The following is a 26,163-nucleotide window of genomic DNA, read 5'->3' on the forward strand; positions in this document are numbered from 1 at the left end:
GAAATTAAGGTTTTCCATGTCAAACTCAAGTTCCCTGGAGCTTGGTACCGATGAGGGTAGCTGTTCAATGCGCATGATGGAAACCGGCATTTCCAAAGGACAGGATGTCTCATAACACTCCCATTAACTTCCTATTTCTGGTGCAAATCTAGGCTGTGACATGCAGAGTTTTTCCTTGTCTGTTACCTCACCTTTTCAGCTGCCTTCCCTGCAAATAGGAATTGAAGGAGGATGTAAAAATACCCAGAGGATGCATAAAGCAAGCCGCAGAGCTTTACTTGTTCTCTGTGCTCTGATGCTCTCCCCTTCGCTGCAGGGGCAGCCCGCTATCAGGAGAGAGTCTACCGGGGTACCCCTCAGGAAACTTCCACTTGGGGGAAGAGTCAGGGTTCATTTCGACACACAGGCTCTGTCCTCTGGTGACTCTTGCTGTCCAGCGGATGCAGAGAGCAGTGTGGACAGGAGGTGCCCCTCTGCAGGAGCATCCCGGTCCAGAGATCCCTCCGTAGGCGCATCCTGGTCCGGGAGCCACCTTGGGGCCCTCTCTAGTCAGTTTGCCTTCTTCCACAGTGAAGGAAGGGGATTGCTGAACCCGGGAAGGCCCCGGGGAGGCCCTGGGAAGGCCTTGGGATCAACCAGTGCATCTCTGTGAAGGCATAATTAAATTGTGGTCCCTTGCAGAGAGCAGCACTGACAGGCTTTTCCCAGCTACCTCTTTTACCTGCCCCAAGCCTGGCTTCAGGTGATCACACCTAAAAAGGGAAATGCGATTTCATCTTCCATAGTTGGCCAGTTCATGACCTTTTGGCTGAGGACACCAAAATGGGAGCTGTGTACAGTAGGGATTGGAGCACTAGCTAGCTAGGGGTTGGAAGTCTAGCTCAAAAAGAGTTAATTCAGCCCATCAGCTAACTTCATACATACCACAGGCTATCACCTCAGTAGCAGCTCAAGTAGATTTCTTGGCTTCCAGAAGAAAACTTAAAATGAAGGGCTGAGAGAAGGAAATCCAGTCTCACGTTCCTGGCAAGCCTACGCTGACTGTGGTTTTTACCTCTGGACTTGTTCTGCTGGGGCAGACAGGAGAAGACTTACTTTTTTAGTCGTCCTAAAACAAAAATGTAGAGATGCACACCTTATGAAAACAGGATATCAGCTTTTGTCAAAAAGATCACAGGAGGTTTGAGGGGTTTTTATTTTTTTCTCTCTCTCATTTTCTCTCTCTCCCGCCCTCATCCTCCCACCCCAGTTTCTGTGAGCACTGAAAGTGCATTTGGAGGAGAAGTGGAAGAGATGGCGGTGGCTGAGACACAGCTATATGCAAAGGTGTCCAACAAACACAGGAACAAAAGCACCTCTTCACTCCTTGAGCCCCTCTTAGCCAAAGGATTCCCAGCTCATATCGCGTGAGTAATGTACTTAAGCTCCCTTTATATAGCAGGAGGTATTTCTGGTGAGAATTTGAATGCAGAAATCCTGCATTTTTAATCGAGAAAGTGTGCCCTTTCTGGGTGGTGATGTCTCTACACAGGGATCAGATATGTCTTGCTTTGAACTTCTTGTAGAGCAGTGTTTTGTTCGTATTCTGAAAACAACCTGCTCTGTATCCATTTCTTAAAATACTATGTGTATCTCTGAAGACCCATACTCTTCCACGTCTTGAGGTTGAGAGGTTTCAAAATGACTTAAGAAGCTGATGTCCATAGCTAACTCTTGGCATAATTCCTTTTTTATTTTTGGTCTTATCACCATTATTATGAGGGAGTTAAATGTGGGCGTATCTTCTATACTAAGTCATTGTCAGGCCTGACAAAGATCTCTTGCTGGGTTTTGTCACTGGAAACTGTTCTAAAAGAGTAAGCTTTTTTTCACAAAATGCCATATTTTGTTAATATGTTTGGGGCTTTTTATGTTAATAATGTTGATATGTTTAACAAATTGTCAAAAAGTCTATCACTTTTTATTCCTGTCTTGAAAGATCTTGTTCCAAAAGCATATCCTAACGGGAAAATACCACATAATAATAAAGAATCAGATGCTATTCTTGACAACCTCAACTGACGAAAGATTAACTGGGGACAGCATTTGCAAGCGAGCTAATAAAAAAGAAACATGATGATCACTCCCTCCCCAGACATTGTTCAGATTGGGTAGACAAGTTTTATGTGAGAGTTCCAAATTTCTGGAGGGCAACTTTGGACACTTCTGCGGTGGCCAGTTGAACCACATATTTGTCAACACCTGCTCTTCAGAAAATAACTCTTTTTATTTAAATGTCAAAGAACTCCTCATTAAAATTGTTTGAAAAGGGAAAGCAGTATGTCTTTGTAGCCTCCATTTTGACTTTTCATTGAAAATTAAACCAGTTGAAAAGGCGCAGTACAGAAATGCTGTTTAATGGAACAACCACAGACATAACGGGCACAACTTGTGAAAGTACTCTGGGCCCCTTATTCCCAGTCATGTCGACTGGAATTTTAGGTGTGGAGCTTATCCGAAAATCTGGTTCACTGCTGTATACTATAAGTTTGATCACGCCAGGGTGGCGGCTAGTTTTAAAGTTTTGGGTTCTGAAGGTGATGTTCTTCAAATTCCCTTTTAAACATTTTCTGCTGTCACTGAGATGGGTTTGTGCTTCCCAGGTCAAAAACAACAAACAGTGGCCAAAGTACATGCAAGTCAACATAAAATAACAAAATGTCCAAAAGTCTTTTTTTTTTTTTTTGAACTTTAATTTCACTTTAAAGATTTTTAGATCTTCAAAATTTGGATCACATTTTATAAAACCTTTTAACTTTCTCTGCAGTTCTTGGTTTCAGCTGTAAATCAAAGTACTGAGAGACTGTTCTTTTGTGACATCCTGGCCTGAACAAAACAAGGCTGCATAGAAATAGCACAGCATCTCTAATAACGTAGAACTGACATGCCAAAGCAATGTTTCCCAAAAGAACAAAAACCATGTATGTGGGCATCAAGCCTAGCATCAAGTCAGCAAAATGGGCCTCTCCTCATGTTTAGACTGTACTGAACTGTGCCAACAGTTTTCTGCTTCAGGGAAGCACCAGTTTATTCTGCCTGTAAAGCCATGATTTTTTAACATATATTTTCTAGTGTAGCATATTTCTGTTTGTAGAGAGCTTCTCTCTTAGTGCGAGAAGCAGCATGGCATAAAGTGGCAAAGTGCTCACTTTGAGATTTAACAAGCAGGTGATAAAGGCTGGCATCTCTGGCAGAGCAGAGGCAGGCTTTGGCTTTTCAGCAGCATAAAGCAGGAAGGGCTGTGTGGGAAGAACAGTGCAAACACAGGTCATTCATGTTTGATGTGATGGAGAAGGGGGAGAAAGAGGAAGGATGGAAAGAAAGCGTGCAGGAGTACTGCAGTCACAGAAGATGCAAACTAGTTTTATGATAGCTGGCTTATGTTTTTGACATTGATTTGGCCATGACAGTTAATTTACTACATGAAGAAGGAAAGTAGGAGGTAAAGCCGAAGCTGAAAGATGCACATTAGCGTTCAGCCATGTCAAGCCCCCACTAATGAGCCAAGCACAATTTGTCATGCATATAAGTACCTTTCATTGTTTTTAACAAACCATAGGTAGCTCTGTATTAGAGGGAAGGCAGAAGGCTGGGAGGAAGCACCCGGATAAGCCTGGGTCCTGCTGTTTAATGCCCTGCTGGCATGTGCTCAGGTGCCATGGGGACGAGTGGAGGATAAGAACTTGAGAAGACTATGTTAAACAAACCAATGCCCTCAGCACCCAGCTGCCATAAAGTATGTGCTCAAGAGAGAAGGAAAGAGATGAACTCATACCAAGTAATTTAGCATGTTTCCCCCACGTCCACTGTCTCTCACTCCCCTTTGTGACTTCTGAAAAATTTACAGGTGGGTTCCAGGGCTGAAAATGGGGTTTGTGTATACAGGTGCTACTTAAACAATGAAAATCCTTCACTCTCCAAAAACCTTGCCTTTAGTCACAAAAACTCGTTCATGTGAAGGACATTGGTGGCATTTTGAAAGCTCTTGTGAGAAAAGGAAGTGTGAATGCAATTTGTTTCCAGAGAATGACAGATATGGGAGAAAAACTTGAGACATTGTCCCTTACCTTGGACTGACTTTGCATCTGAACTTGTGGCTTAGATCTGGCTCTCTGCTGGGCTATGGAAAATTTTCAATCCAGATTTTCAAACCTCAAGTATAAGCATGTTTTGCTTTGGTTGTACCTATGAAATGTGGGCTTGGGCCTGAGCTTGGACTTTATCATTAGCAAGAACACTATCCTATGAATAGAGCAAACCTTACTTTTACAGTCTGTGCACAGATGTGTTACCCAACCTTAAGTAAACCCGGATAGTAAGTAAGGGTGCTAAGGAAATATCTCCAGAATACAAAAGAGGATATCCTGTGGGGAGGACAGGATAATTGTCTTTAGGAAATTAAAGCCTTGCAGCGGAAAAGACTGCCTGGAGGGCTTTACAAATGTGTTACATAAACATCTTCCAGGAATAACCTAGTCACAGTAGGTCCTATTTGTGCTGGAAAATAGACTTGATGGCTGCAGAATGTCCATTCTTTTTTATGTTGCTGGAGTCATGGAAAAGCATTTTAGTTCTCTCTGTAATTCTGATGCATACTTTTTGTTTTTTCTAGGCAAAAAGCCTTGGCTGCTACCGGACAAAAGACAACAGAAGATGCTGCAAAATGGTAAGTGCCTGTGATTTCTAAGGAGGGCTTTCCTATCAAACCTAGTTAAAAATATTTGTTCATGTGCTGATTCTGTCAGTAAATTTGAACTCAACAGCCATCACCATAAAAAACTCTGCATTCATTTCATGTCATTTTTATTCAGTTTGTCTTTATTTCATTTTAGTTCATGAAGAGAAAGAAATAATGGCATTTAACTGCTTATTTTGGGAAGTGAGGTTATTTGCAGAAGGCACAGGGTAAATCAAAGGCTGAGGAGGAAGGGGCAGTCTTGGGCAAGTGCAACAACTTTTATCCCAGTGGTGACGGTCATCTCATGACCAGCAACACAGGGCACAGATGCCTCCTCAGTTTTGAGCGTTGTGCTTATTTGTAGACTTGGCCATCATGGCCTGCTCCTGCCTGCAGTCGCCTCTCTGAGCGCAGTTATTGCCTCTGTGAAGACAGCTCTGTACCCCAGCGGAGCACAGAGCTCGGACACAGGGCACAGACCTGGAAAAAGGGAAGAAAACATGGAAAGTATGCCAGCCTTGTAGTGGTGATTATTACAAATCCATAGAGCTACAGCATGGGGTTACATGGCACTGACTGAAAGCAATCAGGGCAGTTGTCTTCCTCTGAGAAAGACTCATACAAAATAAGTTGAAGAGCTGACAGTCTGAGGGAGGTACGATTTGAGTCAAAATCACTTGTTAGTCTTGAACATGCTAAGTTTTTTCCTCTGTTCCAAGACTCCCACAGAACATTTTGAAGTTTATAAGTTACTTTTTTATTTTAATCCTCATTCAAATCAAATCTAATCTCTCCTCACCCTCTCTCCAATTTTTTTTGTTGTTGTTCTGTGTTTTTTGGTTTGGCTTTTGGATTTATTTCTGAAAAGACAGAGGAAACATTAGAGAATAGCATGTTCATCTCAAACCAAGGTAGTATGGAAAAGAGCTTTGTCAGGGACACCATCCCCTTTCCAATAATCACCCACGATCTAAAAGCTGTGAAGCTAAATATGCAGCATGTGCAGAACAAGGTGGAGGCTGTCATCATCTGGGATATAAGTTTCTGATTTTTGCTTGTGCACTTCCTGGCTTGTCGTTTTTGCTTTTATTAGGGCTGAATAAAAATGATAGCGCTTTGTGAGTATATTTTAAAACTTCAATTATTTTTCATTCTGTCGTTCCTCAACTTTTGCTACCCATTGCCTCTTTTTCCTCTTCCAGTCCTCTGTTTCCAGTCATGAAAAAGAGGGAAAAATAACCCTACAACATGACAAAAACTCTTTTTTTCTGTCTTTCATTTTCAGACACCTAAAAAAATTAAGACATGTAATGAAATGCAAAACACACACACAAAAAAAACAGAAACAAAGCCCCAAAGGCCTTTCTCCATTAATTAATATTCCATAGAGAAAATCTGAGGGAAGTTTTCATTTTAGCTTTTCATTTCTAATCTCCAGGGAGTAACAACTTTGTATTACCTTTTTCTACTCTCTGTAGTGGATGTCTCCAAGCAAGAGAAAGAAGAGTAAGTGATGCAAATGCTTACTTTGTATAATATGTTCTCAATTCCAGGTTACATTCTCACTGCAATGATCCCTCTTTGGATGACCCAATCCCTCAGGAGTATGCCCTTTACTTGTGCCCCACTGGCCACTTGCATAACTACCTGCAAGAGTTTTGGAAGGAGAGCAAGAACCAGTGTGGGAAAAACAGAGCTCATGAGATTTTTCCACACATCACACTTTGTGATTTCTTCACGGTAAGGCACAAAAGACATACAAGGGCTAAATATCCACTACTGGTGTCACTAGACCACCTGCAGCTGTTTTCCACCAGAACTTCTCATTCGTGATCAAACTGACATGACCCAGGTCCAGGCATGAGTGTTAGCTCTATTACTGTGTTCAGCCCCTGCATAGGCACTGAGAGCCACCTTCCCACCACACACTTTAGATACCTGACTTAGACCTCAGCCTGTCTAAAACTTAGGAGCTGGAATGAGTGGGATGACTCAGGGTAGCCGGGTGACATGTCTATCATGTCTCTAGAGCAACCCTCTGCAGCCTTGGCTGAGCAGGCCCTGTCAATGGGAAACACTGCTCACCGCGTGCAGCTCACCGCTTGGATCCAGGACACTAAGCCTTCCTCCTCAGGCTGGCAGCAGCTGCCAATGGTGTAAAGGTGATATCATTGTCATAGGATGTGGGAGGCTTTGGTACTAGGCCTACAGTAGTCTCAAGGAAACCCCTGCCTCCCCTAGAGTGCCCTAGTTGCTAAGCTATTACTGTGATGGCATGTGTCATTCTTTACCCCTTCTACTGAAGCTTGGCCATTATGAAAAAGAAGAAAGCAGAATGCACAGGAAAGAAGGAGCAAGGAGATCCAGACTCTGTAGTCCAGCAGTGCAACTGAGTCACTTTATCCATAATTTAATATGGAAATTAGGCTCCAGAGCTGGATTCTTGGTGGGTAGTTTTCTGGTTCTGGAGATGCTACCATCCTCCTAGCTGACTTTCTGAATACTGGATGACACTTTAGAGTCATCTCAGCAGAGCTGTCTTCCTATGTTTGGGTGAATATGCCAATATAAGCAAAGGCTAGCAAAGATTCACTGGTCTGGAAAAACTCTGGAGCCAGCTGGAATCCAGTTTCTGCATGTTGACCATGCTATACTTGAACATCAGCTGCATTTGAGATGCACTGAAACAGATGAGCTAGAGCAGCTGGACAAAGTTGTTACATTTGTCATACTTCCATGCTAAACTATGTGGCTGAGCACAGGCAGTGAAAATAAAAGTATTTTGTTGCAAAATATTGAATATCGTGTTACCATGTGGCCATTAATCACAATTATATGGAACAAAAACATTAATTAATAATGAATGCTGTGCTCTTGAAAGGTGTCAAGTTTAAAGGCCTGACCTGGAAGAGATGACTGAATTGTAACCCCCATCTCATGCATCTCAGGCGTGTTTCAGGTAGCATATTTCTAGGGATAATTGTACTCTCCATGAATATCTGCTGCTAGTTCTTTGTTCCTCAGCTGTCAGCGAGAGCTGAATGGGGGAGCCTCACACATGGAAAGTGAGACACACTGAACTGGCTCCCACCTGCTCCTCCTGGCTTGTCCCTGTCCTGTTTCCTGACTCTACAAGTCTCCTGCAGTTCACAGACTTGCCATGTGGTGCCAGGTGCTCAGTGGAGCCTGTGGGATGGTGGCTGCCCTAGGTGCACTCCCCAATTCCCCCCAACAAGGACCAGTATGCCAGTGCCTTCCTTTAGCGTGTCCCCCCTTGGCTTGTCAGAGGGGAGCTTGCACGGCTTGCAGGAAGTGCAAGACAACCATGCCGTGGCAGTGGCTTGCAGCTGAAGTGTGGGTCCACTTTAGGGTGGACGGCGCAAATGCTTAACAGAGAACAACTGTTTAAGTAGCAAGTGGAAGTGCTTTAAAGGCAAGCATTGGAGAGTTCAAAATACAGAGATGAGAGAGGGGTGATGGGATCTGAGCACCCATGCGGTGAACAGATAAACCCCAGTCTGAGAGTGGAGCACAATGGATGCAAGCTTTGGACCTCCTCCCCAGTTGGATTCTGTTTCCTTTTTTGTAGCTCCTTTCTTCTCTTTGGCTCTTCACTTCAACAGTTTGACCTGATGTAAAGGCTAAATGGAACAAATAGCTCAGTTAAGGAGAATACAGCAGTACAGAGGGTGAGCATTGTTAATGTTTGTGTCTTTGGCTGGATGGCACAAATTCCATTCTTTATCTCTGCATTTCTTAAATTGCTTAATTGCCAGTTTTTGCTGAGGCACGTCTGGGTACAATCCTTTATTTTGCTTTAATTAGAACATTAAAGATAATCTGACAAAGATTCCTTGTGAATTTTACTATGTATGTAGCTCAGCATAAGCGATTTTGAAGGTTTAATAGGACCAATTTCAGCTAAAGACTGCAAGATAACAATAATATAAATGCTCACTTAAAAGAGGGAAGTCATAATCACTGCCTCACTTCAGATCAACTACTGAACAGTTATCAGATAGTAAAATCTTTTTGCCCCTTCCTACCTAGGCTAGATACACCTAATGGTAAAAGACTATCTCTTATTATAGCACCAACACACTGTGCTGACCAAACTGCCTGTATTAATGATTTTAATATCAGGAATTTCAGCCAAGTTCATAGATGTGCTCTCTTCCTTAAGAAATCTAATTTCCATCTTGCTTCTGGTATTACTATATGAGACAGTCTGAGAAAGTGGCTGTTAATATGGTTTGTAAAGCAGGTTCTTCTGTTTTCTTTCAGTGTGAAGATCAGAAAGTGGAATTATTGTATGAGGCCTTAAACCGAGTTGGTGAACGTTTTTCACAGTGCTTTCCACCATTCCTTTCCCTATCACTACATTCATCCACCAGCTACCTTGGTTTCTTCGTTGGTGACAGCCATGCAAATATCCTCAAAGAATTTGCTATGGCATTCTCTGCAGAGGCTTCAGCCTTAGCAGGTACAATCAACATCAGCGGGAAAATTTGTGAATTGTAGAACAGATGCTTAGATGTGATACTGAAAGCATCTCCTGTGTCTCTGGGGGAGCTAAGAAGATATTTTACTGCAAGCAAGAATCCTTTCCTCCTATGTAATGGAAAATAACATGTCTAGGAGAGTTTTGCAGCTTGTTTTAGACTCTGAAGATAATGCTTTTGTCTAGAAGGTTTTGTTTTTGCTGAAATCAGTAGACAAGAAAAAAAGAAAAATGCTAAAAGCCTTTGTTAACTTTCTCTTTAGGAAATTCAGGCAAAGGCTTTACTTGGCAACCTCTTGCAGGCAGCTGATGGGTAGAGCAGTCCCTCAGAATGGTATTAGCTGTTGCTTTACTGGGCTCCTTTCCAAGGATTTTGAAAATGGCTTGAGGGTTATTCATTTTTGAGCTGCTACATAAGAGTTTCTGTGGGATTGGCTTCATTGGGGTAATTGCTATCTGATTGTGCTTTTGTATGCATTTCTTTTCTTGAGCTGCAAGATGAAACAGTTGGCTGTGTAACTTGACAGGCTGCTGATCTGGATATCCAAGATGGGCAGAGATATAATCCTCCCTATTCCTAGACCTCCGTACCTAACCCCTACTTCTTCTTTCTCTCACCAAGGATCAGTATCATGACTGGGAGGGGACAGAAGGAAAATAGAAAAAATGGGCTTGGAGGAAAAACCCCAAATCCTACCTATACCCAGTTCTCTGTCTCACATGCAGCCTTGGCAGACAGTAGACCTTTCTGTCTTTGGGGGTGTTCACATCTCTGTGGCCAACCTGAAAAGAAAGGCAGAAATGAAAGAAAGAAGAACTATAGCCCAGCAGGCCTGGATTTTCCCCAGTGCTGACGTAGGTCCCTCTGCTCCTGAGTTGTAGTCATCTATTTCCTTTCAGTAGCTATGTGCCAGCTAGTGATCTCCCTTGCCCCAAAATTGCTCATCTGAAGCACAGAAAGGACAAATAAGTTTTTGACACTCATGGCACAGGTGACTGAAGTACCTTGTGCATTAGTAGTTGGCAAGGTGATAAATACAATAAGGAATTGCAGGCATATATTCTAAACCAAGCACCCAGTACTAGGGAAGAGAGATCCCTGTAAAGTCCTAGGAGCATGCTGGTGCTTTCAGACGCTGGTGCAACAGGCGCTGTATAAATTTTCCCTATCTTGTGTATATTACATGTCGCCAGGGGCTCCAGCCCCATCTTCCTGGATGTCATACAAGCAAAAGAAAGGGATGGCAGAGGATGAAGGAGCAGTGAGACAGTGATAGCAGCTGTCTCAGCCCGTGAGCAGCCCTCATAGGCAGATGACAGCGGGTCCAGATTGCCCCAGAGCAAGGCTTAGCCAAGTATGGACCAGGGGGCCCTGCCTTCCAGTTTTCTTTAGGGAGAAATGAAAAAGGGCCTCTTTCTCTCTTAGGGAAAAAGAGCAAAGGACCTTTTCAACCACAGCAGTGTGGAAGAGGTCTGCATTCAGGAGCCATCAATCTCTGTTTAAGCATCCTCTCCAGCCTGCCTGCCTCTCTGCTGCCCTGGGATTGCCAAAAGCCTGGGCTGTAAGGAGAAGTTGAGCACCAGATTTGGGGTTAAGGTTCCAGTGAAAAGGGCCTGTTACAGAGCATTTTATTAAGTCCCCTTTTTTAACTGCCGTTCTGGCTCAACCCTCCTCCCTCAGATCCAGCCTCTTCTGCATGGCTCAGTCAGGATAGCAGCAGGGAAGAGAAAGGGATCAAGCATGTAGTGCAACATGCCATTTCTTCCAGTGGCAAAGGTGTGTAGGAAGATCAGCCTCCTCCCCCTGTGTTCAGCTTCACATCCCCACTGCTTTTCCTCTGCACTCCTCATGCTATTGCCTGCCCTTGCAGCAGAGCCCTTGCAGGAGCTCCCAGCTGCCTTTGCCATCAGCCCCATGTTTCCAGCCCCACAGCCTGGGTTGCTGCGTGGAGGCCATCACCTTTGAGACCACTCTGTAAAGTATATCAGTGAAGTCCCAGTTAAAAATAACTGCTCCTGCCTCTTCTTTTTGGATGCAAGTTTATCCTTCAACACTGATCACTTCTGTCGCCTGGTTTAGCAGGCAGCTGTGCCGGCAGCTGTGCAACTGAGGATGTGGTGAGCTGCCGCATAAGGAGGTGGTAGTGAGAGCTTGAGGTGGAGGGGGGCACCATGGCCCTGAAGGTGATGTGCTGCCAAACTGCACCCTGAGCAAGCAAAGACAGGCCAGGAGGTCACCCCAAAGTGGCTGTGAGAGAGACAGGATGATCTGGCTCATGAACCATGAGACCGTGCACCAGAGCAGAGTCTCACGGGTACTTTCATTGCCACAGGCTCTGCATTTGGATTTGACTAATGGTTTTTTTTTTCATTTTTCCAATTTGATGTTTGAAAACCGAAAGTAAAGAGGCCTTGAGCATGCCAAGCAGAAAGAAAGGCGGGCCTGGGAGCATGGGTGTTACTTATTTGGTTGCTGGTTTTGCTGGAAGGAGGTGCTCTGCCACAAGATAAGGCAAAGGTGTTCACAGGGTGGTTTGGAAGAAGAGGCTTTAATTAGGGCCCCAGGAATCACCAGCAGTTCAGATTGGCAGCCAAGCCAGTCACAGAACTAAATCCTCTTGGATCAAGTCAGACTATTTTTTAATTTTTTTCTCAGTGAAATAGAGTCAACATTTGGGTTTTGTGTCAAATGAAAATGTCTTTCTGGCCCAAAACAAAGCATGAAAAGCCAAGGAAGTGAAGGGATTGAGGAAGAAACGCCATCCTCCACTGTGCTAACCAGTATTTCAGTGGTTAGGCCATTTCCCTAGAGGCTGGGAGACACAGCTTCAGAACACCTGTTTGCCTGAGGAGACTTGAATCCACTCCTGCCATCTCCCAGGAGAACACCCTACCCAACTTTGTGTAGGCTGTGTGGATATGGGTGACCTTAGTCTTTCCTGCTGCAGCTCCTCTAATTTGCCTGGAATAACTGAGCCAGGGAGCAATCTCACTGTGCTATTGCCCAGCTTTATGGCCTGACTGCATCCCTAAGAAATAGGTCCTAATCCCTGCTCTGGTGACAACCAAGTGAAACTGGATCACCAGTGGAGACTGAAGGGCTTTGGCCCCTGAATAGCTCTGTCTGAGAGATACAAGTTTGAGGAATTCAAACCCTGGAACAACAAATAAAACCTAACTCCCATGGGCAGTTTTTTTAAACTGTCTTTTCCCAGCTGAAGCCCAGAAGCAAATCCAGTGCAGATCTGTGAATATTTTGGTATGACTAAAACTATGACATTCTGAAAAACAGTTATTCACTACACATATGGTCAGCTCTACCACTAAGCACTGTGATATTTTCTGTATTGTGCAAAGCATGTAGGATAAATCAAGAACAGCATTAGATGACCTTTGCTTCTATTTTGTGACATGAGCTGACTTTTTTATTCCTAGATTGCCATGTGAAACCTTGCCAAAAGCAGGTCCATCTTACTTTGGCTCACAGGTTTTATCCTCACCATCAGAAGACTTTGGAACAACTGGCCAAATCCATCAACCCAGGGGAGGCCTGCCAGTGGGTAGCTGCTCTCTATTCAAGGGATATGCGTTTTGTACATTACCAGGTACTGCCATCAGAGTTATTTATTTTTCTGACTCATTAATTCAAATCTTTTCTGCAGCCCTCTTGTTTTTTTTCATGAACAAAATTAGTGCGTGTACAGTGCAATATTTCAAACCGCATGGTTGTTTCAAGTATCTCTTTGAGTTGAAAAACTGTACTCTTGAATCAGTGTGAAAGATATCTTTATGGTAGATCTGATGCCAGGAAAGCAGAACTTACAATGACACAAGAAAATAAAGAGACAGGACATGATCTTTGACTATTTGCTAGAAGTGACCGGATCACAGTTTTGCAGTAAAATTCAATTCCGTAAAATTACACTTTTCTTCACTGTTCCAGTGCAGGTCAAATATTGGAGAGCAGGGCACAGTTCACTCACTGATGATTTTCTGCTTAACAGACTATTAGTTAAAAACAGTCAACATTTTTCCTGCTGTCTTTTCCAACTTTAAACCATAGAATGATAAATGGTCCCTATATTTTTAGTCAGATCTGTATACTATTTTGGTACAAGTCTTGTATTAGATTTTGGTCACAGTCAGGAGAACTGCAAGTTATCAGGGCAAGAGTTGATAATGCTTTTACTATGTCTGCTTTTAAATGAGTCTGTACTTTTTACAGGAAAAAAGAAGCATTTTTATGAATACCAAATGCCTATTTTTACGCATACTGTATATGCATTATTAATTTTTTTCCTTTGCTGAAGTGCCATTAAGGAATAAGTTGCAGACCAGAAAATAGATAGATTGCTATGTACAGTACAGGGGTTAACAAGCATCTTCTGAAATGCTGCAGCACATACAACAGCTATGTGCTATGTATTTTCCCCCAGACTCTGAGGGCCGTCTTCCAGTATAAGCCCCAGAACATCGATGAACTAATGATAAATTCTGGGGACTTCATATATGTTGACCCAACACAGCAATCTGATGTGAGTGAAGGGTGGGTGATTGGGACCTCGCATCGGACTGGCTGTAGAGGTTTTCTTCCCGAAAACTACACAGAGAGAGCCAACGAGTCAGACACTTGGGTTAATCACAGGTAAGTCACAGTCCCCTCTGTAGGTGCTGGAGTTTAACGGGTATTGCTTGCTTTGTACCAGCCACTTATCATATGGCAGAGATGTGGCAGAATTTCATCCGTGCTGTGAGCTGTCAGCTGCCAGGCGTGAGCTGGAGGTGGTGTGGGCAGAGGGGAGGGGAGCATGTCAAAGCCCTGTAGCTGAAGGGATGAACCCTTGGAGTCTGCATGGGGAGCTGGGATTTCTGCAATAAAAGACATAAAACACTCACCCATAGAAACCCAGAGCACATTAGTTCAGCTGCTCAAAGAATGACCTCTGTTTGCTCTTGGATAACCTTAACATGCTAATGAATTTTAAAAGACCGTGTTCTGCAGCGTAGGTTGAGACTTCAGCCTGGCTTAGTACTTTTTTCTTTTCTCTTTTATTCTTCTCATTTCAAGAGGTTGCAAAGTTAACTTGAAATGAAAAAATGCACCACCTTGAGCCCATCTTCATCCTGTTGATTCACCCATATCAACAGGCATCTGTCTGGCTTCCTGTACTTTGCTCTGTAGCTGGCAGTGCCACTGATGGTACCTTTAGATTAGATCCAAGTTTTCTAAGCAGGAGCTGTAGGCACAGTCCTTGCTGAGTCCACAGAGACAGAGAGGAGGTCATCAGGTAACATTTCCCTTTCAAATTTCATACTTTAGAATGGTTACACACAAAATATGATGTCAGTTACTATTATTTTAACCTCCTTCTACTACTATGTCCTTGCTACTGGAAAGATTCTAGCTAAAGAGCTAAGTTATAAAGTGGATAGCAACTGTGTGAAGATTAATGAATAGAATATGAATCTTGGCTTTCACGCTCCTGTATAAAATGTCATGACTTAAAGATCCCTTCTATTTATGTGTGCACCCATGTTTGTGTATGCATGTGTTGCTTCTACTTTTTCTACAGAGAATATGCTTTTGTACCAGCTTCGAGATTTTTCACCCAAACTGAAAATGAACCTAGTGTAAAGCTGAATGGAGAAATCAATCCAGTTATGTCAAGAAATGTAAGTAATATACTTTCAGTTCAGGTAATTGAGTTTTTTTCCTTACTTTTGTCATGTGCTTGTGCAAATATACTCTTAAATAAAAGTGTTTAGTAATTTTAATAATATCTTCCTGTTTCTTCTTAATAGTGTCATGTTATAGTGTAATACATATGTATATATCTGTATGCACATACACTCACACAGACACACAGTATCTTGTATATATTTTGTGATGTGTACTCTTGCCTTCCTTCATAAATCTCTTTTTATTCCTCTCATAATAGTACAACATATAAAATATCTGCTCAGTTTCTCTGTGCACAGACTTAACAGACAAGCTTTGCAGAGAAACGGGAACAAGTCTCACAAATAAGGTACAGACACTGGGATAAATATTTTTCTCAAGTTACATAGTCCCTTGTCTTTCAAAAGAGTTCATAGCAGAGTAACTAGAGCAGAATTAGTTAGTTGTTACTTTCATGACCAGATTCTAAGGATTTCACCTTAATGGTTTACATAGTTCCAGATCTTAGCACATTTAAATGTTTTATCTCAGGATGACTGTGAATGTCTGTAAGAGAGACACTCCTGCAAAAGTTGCACATCCTTACCCCAGCTCTCAAGTGCTCTTGTCCCCTCTTATCTGGGTCAGATCTGTGGCAGAGCCACCGCTTGGCCTGAAGACGTTCACGTCTGCAGTCTAGGAGTTTCCCCAGTCTCGAAGTTCCTCCCAAGAAGAAGAACACCACCACAAAACCTTAGTTTTGAACTCTGATCTTCTTGTGGGGGATCATTAGTATCTTATGGCATAAATGCAGTATTATTCTGTGTTTAGCAGAATATGTGAATATAAATCTCATACTGCTTCTTCAGAATTCCCTTCTCCACTTCTGAAGATACACACCTCTAATCTCAATGTTGCAGCAGTGGCACTGTAATAGGTTAGTCTTGAGAAAGTTTTAAGCCTTTGACCTATTTCTCTTTATCTTTTCATTTGTATCTATGTGTGTTGTAAACTAACTCTAAACTATTTAAAATATATTTGTAATTCCATGCAATCTGATTTAAAAAGTAGCCACAGAGGAGATCTAGGTTCACTGCTGACTTGCCCAAACACAGTTATGAAAAATATAAAGCAGTTAAAATTACTGTTTTCACTGGGGAAAGAAGAATGTGCTTCCTCTCAGTCATTATCACTAAAATCTGCTGACTAGTTTCCCTCTTTTGTTTATACCAGCCATATAATATGTACTGAAATTATAATTATTTCCCATACAAGGATTAAAAGATTTGTTATCAGCACTACCTTTTACTAGTGTAAATATAGAGTTAAAACCTAATTTATAGCCCATGAAAGTCAGAGATGTCTTTCCTTTGCCTTCAACAGAGAGTTGATCAGGCTTATTAGGTGGCCTAAAGATACTCCTCTATTATAGCAGATCCTTTCTCTCACTTGCGGTGCTTCTTTATGCTATAAACCTTTCAGGAACGGACAGCTGTCCTTACTCTGTTGGGCAGCACCTAGACAATGGAATCCAGACCTTTTATGCAGGTTAAATATAACATCATAACAAAAAGAATTTTTATACAACTTTCTCAGAACACCACTCTCCGAAGAGGTCTGTTGGTGATGCGCCATGGTGAAAGAGTTGATCAGGTTTTTGGGAAGTCTTGGCTTCAACAGTGCTTAACTGCAGATGGTGAGTAAAAGAATGGGAGGTTCTTATCAAATTAGAACCAAAACGACTCGACCTCCAGTCTCAGGGATACAAGCAATTCAGTGTCCTGCAGGTAAATCTAAGTGCTGAGACAGAAGAGTGGATAACATTGCAAAGTCAGACACTACACTGCTTTGATCTTCATATAATCAGTATTTAACACACATACCATGTCCTACATATTTATCCTGGATAAATTCTACAGCACAAGCAAAGCTCTTGTGATAATGCTCATGTATCTCACTGAGGGATGCACAAAATCTCTACCACTAGGTACACAATTGATCTAAATGCTGTTTATCAGATATCTATATCTTTCAGTGCTAGAGTCGGAATCAGGATAGCCCATCATGTTCATCACAGTTGCAGTTCACCACTAATCAAACTTGGTGAGGAAGAGCACAAACAAACCATTATGGAAATGACATGTCAGCACTGACCTAAATTAAAAGTTGAATTTCTCGACTATCTCTCAAAAAAAAGTATGTTTTTGAGTACCAAAAACCAACTAAGAGGAGGGAAGTATTTGTTGAGAGGGAGGAGGGGAACAAGGAGAAGGGAGAGTTCAGAAGGAAGCTTTATGCTGAAAGTCTTCTTTCCTAGCGATCTTCTACATGTTGATGAATTTCACACTAGATAAAGAGGATGGTACCTTCTGGCTCTATAATCAATTCATTGGTTTTGTTTTTATTCAATAGAAATACTGTTTTTGTCATTTTGGCAGTGCTAAAAGAATATTGATATGGAGTGAATATTTATCTTATTTGAGTCCCACAGAACAGAATTCTTGTGATTTCCTGTCCTCTTGCAGAGCAGAGCTTGCAAAAGAGATATCTTGTTAGGACAGATGATTTCCCAAATCAGTACTGTGACCTTAAAATGTGATCTCTTTAATATGACCGGTTTTTGGTTTTGTTTTGTTTTTTTCCCCATCAGTGAGACACTATGTCTGTACTGGTAAACTAATTTGGTAGGCACCTGAGTTCAGGGACTGCCCCATGATCCTCCGAACTGTTTAGTTATTAGCTAGTTCCCTGGCATGATCTTGGCTGATGATAGCTCCCCTTCATCCATCCAGTTTCTAGATGAGGTTTAGGGGACAGCAGAGACCAGAGACTGTTCCTTGTGGACAGTTTGAATGTTTGGGGTGGCAGGAAGAGAATTTAGCTCTTTGGGCAAATGCCTTGCTTCGTCACTTGCTGTCATGGCCATAGAATGGGCTCCAACCTGTTTTGTTACCAGTAAAGAAGTAACTTTCAGGTCGGGTTCTCAGAAACAACCACTTAAGTATTAAAAAAAAATTGAATAAGCTCTTATAATGAAATGCAGCAGGTATTCAGGTACTGCCTCCTTCATACTGCAGCAAAATGTTCCACCTTATTTCAGGAAAATACTACAGAGCTGATCTGAACTTTCCTTCCATCCTGCCAAAACGGAGAGACAGCATGAAGCATTTTGAGTACGATCCTCCTCTATCTTGCTGTGGTATTTTCCAGTCAAGACTTATAGGTAATCTGGATAATGTCCTACTGCAAATTTAGGGGGTTGGGAAACAAGCTTTCATCATGTGCAAAAATTCATATTGGCATTGCAGTAGGAATATTTCTGAGCAGTGTTCTTTATGATAACATGTCTCTAGAGGCAACTACTACAAGATCTTGTTATATAGTAAAATAGAGAACTGTGCTGGTGGCTCTTCTTGGACAGACTGCTCACCAGTTCCTGGCAAAGACAGCTGAGAGAAAGAAGCTGCAACACTACACATGCCTTCCTGCATGTCTGTGGGGGACTAATGTCTTATGCAGCTGTCATTAACTGGGTAGAGTGAGAAGTGAAGGGTCTGGCCTGAAGAAGCAGCTTCACGGTCAGCAGACCATGGTCAGCTCATCACAGGTAGCTGATATCTGGGTGATGTGGGTTGGTCTTACTGAATTCACTTCTAAGATGAAGTTGTTTCTGTACCCTGAGCATGCAAACCTGAGTGTGACAATAAAAATCTGGTGCAGATGCTTGCCTCTCTCTGATGATTTAGAAATACAGAGACAGCCAAATACCTAAGTGCCATTTGCAGATTTGGGATTAATCTTCCATAATTATCTTTCCAACATTCACTTTAAACTTGCTGTTGCCACCAGAATGAGCTTTCTAGTGAGCTCAGTCAACAGTGTGTAAAAATGAATAGAAAGGGGCTGTCAATATATCCCATGCTGCTGAAACTAAAACACTCCAAGATGTTTTTTTGCAGAAAATGCTTTGCAGTAGTTTCTCGTCTCTAATGATCCGTAAAACAACAACTCACGTTGCTGTTCCCTTCTAGGGGAAGCTCTGCTGGAGCAGGAGGTGGCAGTCAGCTCTGTGTACTCATCACCTGCACTCCGCTGTATACAGACAGCTCAACACATACTGGAAGGTAAGGCAGCAAAACTGATTAGGGCTTTTGCCACAGTGAAAAAGTCTCTGTCAAATGTCTATGAAGTCTCTGAGATGTGCAGTTAAGTTGATGCACGACTGTGGTTGTTTGTTGCTATATTTAAGCAGGGAAGACCATTTTGTCTAGTTGATAATATAGGCAGTAATAAAAACTGTTGCCATATGTATGATTGTAAGAGGATGATCCTATTAAGTCTAATCCTCTCTAGTTATAATGGAATCTAGTATGATATGAAACAGAGGCCTTTCATGTGAGGCAGAATTCAACATTAGTGGCTTCTACTCAAATCCCTACTGCTGCCTCTTCTAGAAAATATTTGGAGCCAAAAAGCAAGTGTTTCCAGTACTCTGAAGGAATACATATTTGAATCAGGGAAGACGGTTTTCTCCTGAAAGAGTTTACCTTTGGAAATCAAATGATTTTAATTCTCTCATATATCAAGACCTCTCTCTTCTCCTCCCTCTCCTTCTCCCTCTCCCTCTCCCTCTTGCCTTTTCTCTTCTCTGTGATAGGTCTGTCAAAGCTTCTCAGTTCGTTATCCTCTCTATGTTAGACTTAGGAAGAGAGTGCATTTATTCTGGGAATCTGTGTAATTCAGTAACCTCTCTTGAGAATAATGAACAAAAGAATGTGTCTTTTTACAATAGAATTCCATTTCTAACACTGTAGATGATTTTTTGCCCCATCAAGGACCAGTGAACAAAGTACTGTATAAAATGGTGAAAACGTTTCATGTCTGATGTTTTTTCAGATGGCAGCGTTACTGAGGTCTTTTCTTCCAACCTCTTCTGCATCTTTCAGATAATCACAGCAGAACTCCAGAAATAATAATAATGCAAGAATTTTTAGTGCCTTAACATTAGTCAGGCAGGAGTATAATGCTGGTTTCATTTAACTGACATGGTCCTCTTTTGTTTGGCAAAAAGTATTTCACTTTGTTAATGAAAATATTGCATCAAACAAGGGGCAATGTACAGTCTGAATGCAGCACTTTGAATGTATCTTTCTAATAAACATTTCTTATTTTTCCAGGGCTTAAATTAGATCGAAAAGTCAAAATAAGGGTGGAACCAGGACTCTTTGAATGGACAAAGTGGGAAGCAAGCAGACTAATTCCTAACTTTATGACTGTGACAGAACTGACAGAGGCCTCTTACAAGATAGATACAAGTTACAGGTAATTGCTGCCTATCTATCCGTAAAAATGTTTTCTTTCTGAAATTTCTTTTATTCTTTTCCCAGCTCTTACATGTCATAAACCATTATTACCATTGCAAAAATGGGTGATTCTGATCAAATCAAAGTCTGCATGATCCTTTGACAAAATATGTGCTGCCAGCTGCTTTGTGGCAGGAATCAGCTGCATTTGCTGCTCTGACATTGAGACAAACCATTTTTATATGAACACACACACATATTTGGGAATGTGCATAGGCAGAACAAGTGGTCACACCTGCACCCACACAAACATCTGGTATTTGTGTATGGCATCAGTCCCACTTGGGTGTTCTCTGCAGATTTGCCAGTTCAGGCCCGCAGTCTGTTATGCACAAGCACAGCTATATTGTAGGCATTAGTGTCAGGTGTCATGATTCGTGTTTTTACCTTTGCTCATATGAAGCGTGTTTTAGAAATGTGAAGAAGAACCTGTCGAGGTAAATAACACACTGGTTTTCAGCCATGAAGGGATGTGTCTTTAGAAAAAGAAAGTAAAGCCTGTGTTTAGGATACAGCCCTTTCCCTACAGGGCAGAACGAAGAGAGGGTTTCAGGGTCTGCCCTGGGGGAGCTCCCTCAAAGTAGAGAGTGAGTCTGGGGCTCGGATGAGCACAGCCCTGGACACAGCAGGTTAGCACAGCTCCACATCACAAAAAGTCACTCGTTCGTGTCCCTGAAGCCTCGGAAGCAACAGCTACACCAGAAAGAGAAAGCGGGGGCTGTTCCCATGCACCCTGGGGCAGAGCCGGGGGGAAGCAAAACAGGCAAGTGTCAGGGTGAGAGAGAGATGACCCCAAAGCAAGTCAGCTATCATTCAGATTTTAGAGGCAGGCAGGATAACAGCATTTCACTGTGATCGATGTTGGTGCCAAATTGAGTGGGGGAAGGGGTTTGTTTTGTTTTGAGTTCTTCAAAGATAACTGCTGGGCTCAGCAAAGACTTTTCGGGGCCCTCACAGCTCGGGGGTTTGATGCTGCTTCTGAGCACTTGCAAACCACGGCAGAGCAGGAAATGATAAGCCTCCAATTCAGTCTAGCTCCTCATCTTGCTCACAGACCAGGCAACTCTGTGTTTGCAGTGCACAGCCAGATCCAGGAAATTACTCAGCTAATAAAAGGCAGTATCTCTGGGGTTTCCCACATATGTAAGAAAGGAGAGAAGGAAACTTCTCATGCCTTAACCAATTTCTTACAGCCAAGCAAGTGTCTTCATTTTAAATTGCATGAAGGTATAAAATCCTTCATTTTCTTGAGTCATAACATGTTTTGGTGTGTTTTACCACCAGCAGGCTGTTTTCCCCAGTTCTTTCTATACGGACTCACTTGCCTCAAAAATTAGTCAAACTTCCACATAGAAAAGGGTACAAATGGGGAGCCATGGAAAACTCAATTGGAAAGCTCCAAAGCAGTGCTAACTACAGCTTTCAGACCCCTCAAAACTCACTCAGATCAGGTCACAAACAGAATGGATGAGCTCTAACCTTGCACATATCATGCTGTTTTCTTGTTTTCTTCCTGTCACATGCAGACTTCAAAATCCACTGGTTGCAAGGGGTAGTTTTACTATATTCACCCACCGCAGAGGGACAACCTATGATTAGGTTGAAGTCCCTGGCCATTTCCCATCAGTAGAGGACTTGGCCCAAGGTTGCCTGTCTCTAGTGCCACTAGCAGGCAATGCAAGTGAGTGGTGCTGAAGCATCAGTTGCCCAGATGTTTTGTGGTTGAGATGAAATCATTTTGCGATTCACCTCACCCATCTCCAAGATGGGTGCCTAGGCTAATGTAGTTATCTAGCAGCCTTCTCATCAGTGGAAAGACAGCAACATTTCCAGAGAGTGATTTTCTGTCTTAGTCTATGTGAGACACTTTAGACAGCATGAATTGCCCTCTGCAGGGGCTTATTTATTTATCTTAGGTGACCTAAACGGACAGCTAAATTGTAGGTAGCTAAGGTTGGCGAGATTAACTTTGCCTCTCTCTCTCCTCTCACCCTTTCAAGCAGCAGAGGGCTGATGTGGGAGGGGATACTCCCTGTCCTGAAGCAGGATAAACTCTGCCTTTGCCATTCCTGCTCTTGAAGAGTGCCAACTGCAGACACTCAGAGATCTGCCTTGGGAACCAGTCCCACTGCTGCACCATCCTTACTCAAGAAAGATTTCTGACCTAGAGCTTTCTTCCTTCAATGTAAGATGCTTATTTCTTTCCTCTTCACCCTGTGCATGGAGGACAGATCCCTCCTTTCTTCTTCAAAACAGCCCTTTGCAGACTATTATCATGTCCTTTTTCAGTCTTTTTCTCCAAGGTGAATTCTTTTAATCTTTCTTTTTAGGCTGTGCTTTCTGGACCTCTGTTCACTGCTCTCCTCTGGATCTAGTTGGTCCTCATCTCACTTGAACTGTAGTACTTGTAACTGGACGTAGCAGTCCCACCAAGACCTTAACCTGGGCTGAACACTTACTTTATTATTTAGCCTGGAAGCCACCTGGGCCAGTGCCTGCTTCTACATATACCCAATAGGTACAGAAGCTAAGGTATTGATGTCTGCTCTTTGTTCGGGGTGCTCAGTTCAGTTGCAGGACAAGCAGTTAATAATGGGGTTAATATTGAAGGGACAGAGGTGCTAAAGGCCAATACATTAAAAAGTTGTAGCTCTGCCAAAAGGCTGACCAGTTTTGGTTCACCATTCTAGACTTCTCTGGCCAACCAGAATTAATATTAACCATAGTTAATAATCTAGAATGAGCCTGTCACACAGTTTTACCACCTATTTTCTACTTCTGCAGCTTGTACTGACATAATGTACTGAAGGCTCACCTGTAAATACGTTATGATACCATACCTTATGACAATGTATTAATCTAATCTCACTACTGCCTATTCATGGGATAAGGAGGCGATCAAACTGGTGGGAGGAGGGGAGGTTTGTTTGTAGAAGGAAATCAACATCCTGTATTGTAACACAGCACGTAACTAACCACATTTGATAGCTGTAGCTGTGAGCATCTCTGGTTCCCAGGCAAGATATATTAAGAGAATGAAATGAAAAATAGGAAGTGAGTTTGAGGACTTTGAATTCTGTCACCAAGAATGCCATGGCACAGCATGGACCTGTGTGGACACCTTAATAATACAGATAACTAATAGATGCAGGCACTCTAGCCTGGAGGACCAGCCCTAACTAGAGCACCAGCTAAGTAGGCAGATTTCACAGGCAGGGTTCTGCTGAGAGGCACCAGATGACTGTGGTCCTGCTGCCTCTTCTGCCTGTCCCGCAGCCCCGGGAAGGCTGGCGAGCAGCAGTCACAGCTAAGGCAGACCTGCAGGGCCTCTTGCCTCAGGAAATCTGGCCTTCCCAGCGACAGCCAGCACTTCCCCACCACTGGCCCCCCAGCCATAGCACGATCAGAGCACCACAGGCTCTTCCCTCTGCTCTCTGCTGACGTCGTGGAGCCTGCCTGGGGCAGCTGCCAGCCCTCCTCTGTAAGGTGACACAAGCTGGTTTTGTGAAGGTTACTGAGGAGCTTTGAGTTGGGTCTCAGCAGGGTACATGGTGTTTATCAAGCCAATCTGTTCAGTGGAGCTGCCCTCGTTTACAGCAGTTTGAAGATCAGGCTCTTACTTTTCTTGAAAAAAAAATATTTATTCAGTGTCTGAAGAACTCCTCTACACAGAAGAGGAAAGCCTAATCTTAATAAAGTGTTCAGATACATAGGAGTGGCGCATTATGATGAATGTCCTTGGAAACATCCAATTTTTTAACTCAAGGATCTAGAGTCTTTACCATGCATTTGTTCAGCTAAAGCACATATGCCTTTTTTGTTATTGATTTTGGTTTGTTTCATTTATTGAGCAGACTAACACTGAGGGACAAAATCTTGAAATCATGTACATCACCAGTGTCTTGTCTAGGATATGAACTTGGTCAAGATCGCTAGAGCTGGACCATTCTGTAAGTCTGCACCCAGGCAGGCATACCCAGTCTGCACACCTGGGTAACAGTACTTCCTAACTGAACTGTGCAAAGCACAAGCTTTTCTCAGGCAAAAAATCCTATTTTAAATAATCTCTACTGTAAACTGTAAGTTTTATTCAAGCGTGGTTTTCCCTGTCTCTGGTGCTAGCCAGCTTTATAGGCTATAAGACTTAGCCAGAAGATTTAATGGAAATTACTATGGACGAAGCTAATGCCCCATGCAATGCTATATCAGTATGCCAGCCATGTCAATGGACAGGCCCGTATTCTTTTAACCAAGTGCCTTTTCTCTGGTGTACTCATTCAATAGTGCTAACAATGTCCCAGCATTCCTCTAGATAAATGCTTTCTTGTGATTTTATTTTCAGGGGTAACTTCCCACTCTCTTCTCTGGTGCCATCAGAAACTTATGAAGAATATGTGAGCAGAAGCTCCACAGTTATAAAACAGATTGTCACTGCTTGCCCCAGCAAAGGTAAATGTTTCAGATCTTTGCACATCCCATCACACACTTTCAGCAACAGGTTCAGAAACTGGCAGAGATTTGCCATTAGAAGCACATTTATCATGGGTTGTTGGTATCGCCCAGCAGACAAGGCAAACACTTAGTACTTGGTCTGCACTATACTGTATCAAAATGTATATGAAATTATGTACATGCATATACACAAATCTGGGATAGAAATGGAAAAGCAAAATTAAATAGAAGACAGTAGAATACTTCATTGCAAAAGTGTAATCTTTGCTTGGTCTTTCTATGTCACGATACAGCTCAACATAAAATAATATGCTTTTCTGGAAAGCTACTTTTTCTCTTTCCCTAGGAAGTATTTTTTCTTACTAGCTGGCATGCATACAACACATTAGACTTTTTCTGACCAGTACAATACACCCTACCACATTTATCAAAGAGGTCTACAAAGATGAAGAGGCCCAAAACAGCCTCACACTTATCAGCATAGTCATCAGACAGTGCTACAGCTCCCTTACTACTTTTCTTCGCTTATTCTGATACATCAGGTGTCATCCTCATTGTGGGCCATGGCTCTTCTTTGGCATCTTTCACGCGACCTCTGGTAGGGCTCCCAGCCAGAGAAAGCAGCGACTTTGCCCAGGCGGTCCGAAAGGTAAGAAGCTTATTTCAGCAGGAAGTTTTCTCTTTGTATTATTATATCTTTAATAAGAGCTTGCTTATGCCCTGAGGCATACATGTAACTGCATGCTAACCAATGACATTAGTACCCTCATTACAAAGGGAATCTCGCATAGTTTTAGCATAGCATTGACACTCAGGAGATGCATTTTCTCCTGGTGAACTCTATGTGTCTAGAGACCAAATCTTTGGAGAAAAGTTTCATGCAACTTCCACAGAAAGTCAATGCAAGATAATAGTAACACAACAAGAACATCTGAAAACCTCTCCATCTGGAGCTGGCCTGCTTACTATAGAAATAGGGCTAAGAGTCTCCCCTCTCTTCCCAGTGGTGTTGTGAGTCTAAAATTAGCTATGTTCAGTGAGTCACTCTTTAAGAAGTTGTGTGGGTTTGGGGTCACTGTACATACACACCTTATTTGCTTAGCTTCAGAATGAAATGGAAATGGGTTTTGTTGCTAGCTTTACAGTTCAGGTCTGCACTTGAGACTTGTTGGCCAATGTATTTTTTTTTTTTTTGATTTGTGCATTATCACCAGTAGCAGATTTTTTCATCCCAGTTTTCCTTTTGTCCAGGACACGCTGTAATACCAGCTGCCCTGGTATTTCCAAGGGGAGAGTTTAGTCTTTAGCTGTATTTTTACTACCAGTATGATGCATAAGAAGTGAATACAGCTTGATCATCAAATCCAAGTATGAATTTGGGTTAATGGCACAAGCTCAGCTATGTCCAACAGGCCTCCTTTCTGTTTTCAGTTCATTTCAGAAGTAGCAAAATATCCTGGTGTCTATTCCC

General features: G+C 42.4%; 1 protein-coding gene across 1 annotated transcript in view; it reads left to right on the forward strand.

Annotated features, from left to right (window-relative positions):
* The first annotated feature begins 1,279 nt into the window (after nt 1-1,279).
* UBASH3A (ubiquitin associated and SH3 domain containing A) overlaps nt 1,280-26,163 on the forward strand; it is a 31,509-nt gene continuing 6,625 nt past the window's right edge. The window contains exons 1-13 of the mRNA XM_026097977.2: nt 1,280-1,406; nt 4,652-4,705; nt 6,271-6,457; nt 9,002-9,200; nt 12,654-12,823; nt 13,655-13,863; nt 14,792-14,891; nt 16,474-16,573; nt 17,978-18,100; nt 18,909-19,001; nt 20,055-20,199; nt 24,583-24,689; nt 25,235-25,341. Of these exons, the coding sequence (XP_025953762.2) occupies nt 1,294-1,406; nt 4,652-4,705; nt 6,271-6,457; nt 9,002-9,200; nt 12,654-12,823; nt 13,655-13,863; nt 14,792-14,891; nt 16,474-16,573; nt 17,978-18,100; nt 18,909-19,001; nt 20,055-20,199; nt 24,583-24,689; nt 25,235-25,341 (1,707 nt within the window). The 5' untranslated portion in view covers nt 1,280-1,293. The remainder of the gene's footprint in view (nt 1,407-4,651; nt 4,706-6,270; nt 6,458-9,001; nt 9,201-12,653; nt 12,824-13,654; nt 13,864-14,791; nt 14,892-16,473; nt 16,574-17,977; nt 18,101-18,908; nt 19,002-20,054; nt 20,200-24,582; nt 24,690-25,234; nt 25,342-26,163) is intronic.

This window comes from Dromaius novaehollandiae, chromosome 1, assembly GCF_036370855.1.
Source record: "Dromaius novaehollandiae isolate bDroNov1 chromosome 1, bDroNov1.hap1, whole genome shotgun sequence".
Classification (NCBI taxonomy): Eukaryota; Metazoa; Chordata; class Aves; order Casuariiformes; family Dromaiidae; genus Dromaius; species Dromaius novaehollandiae.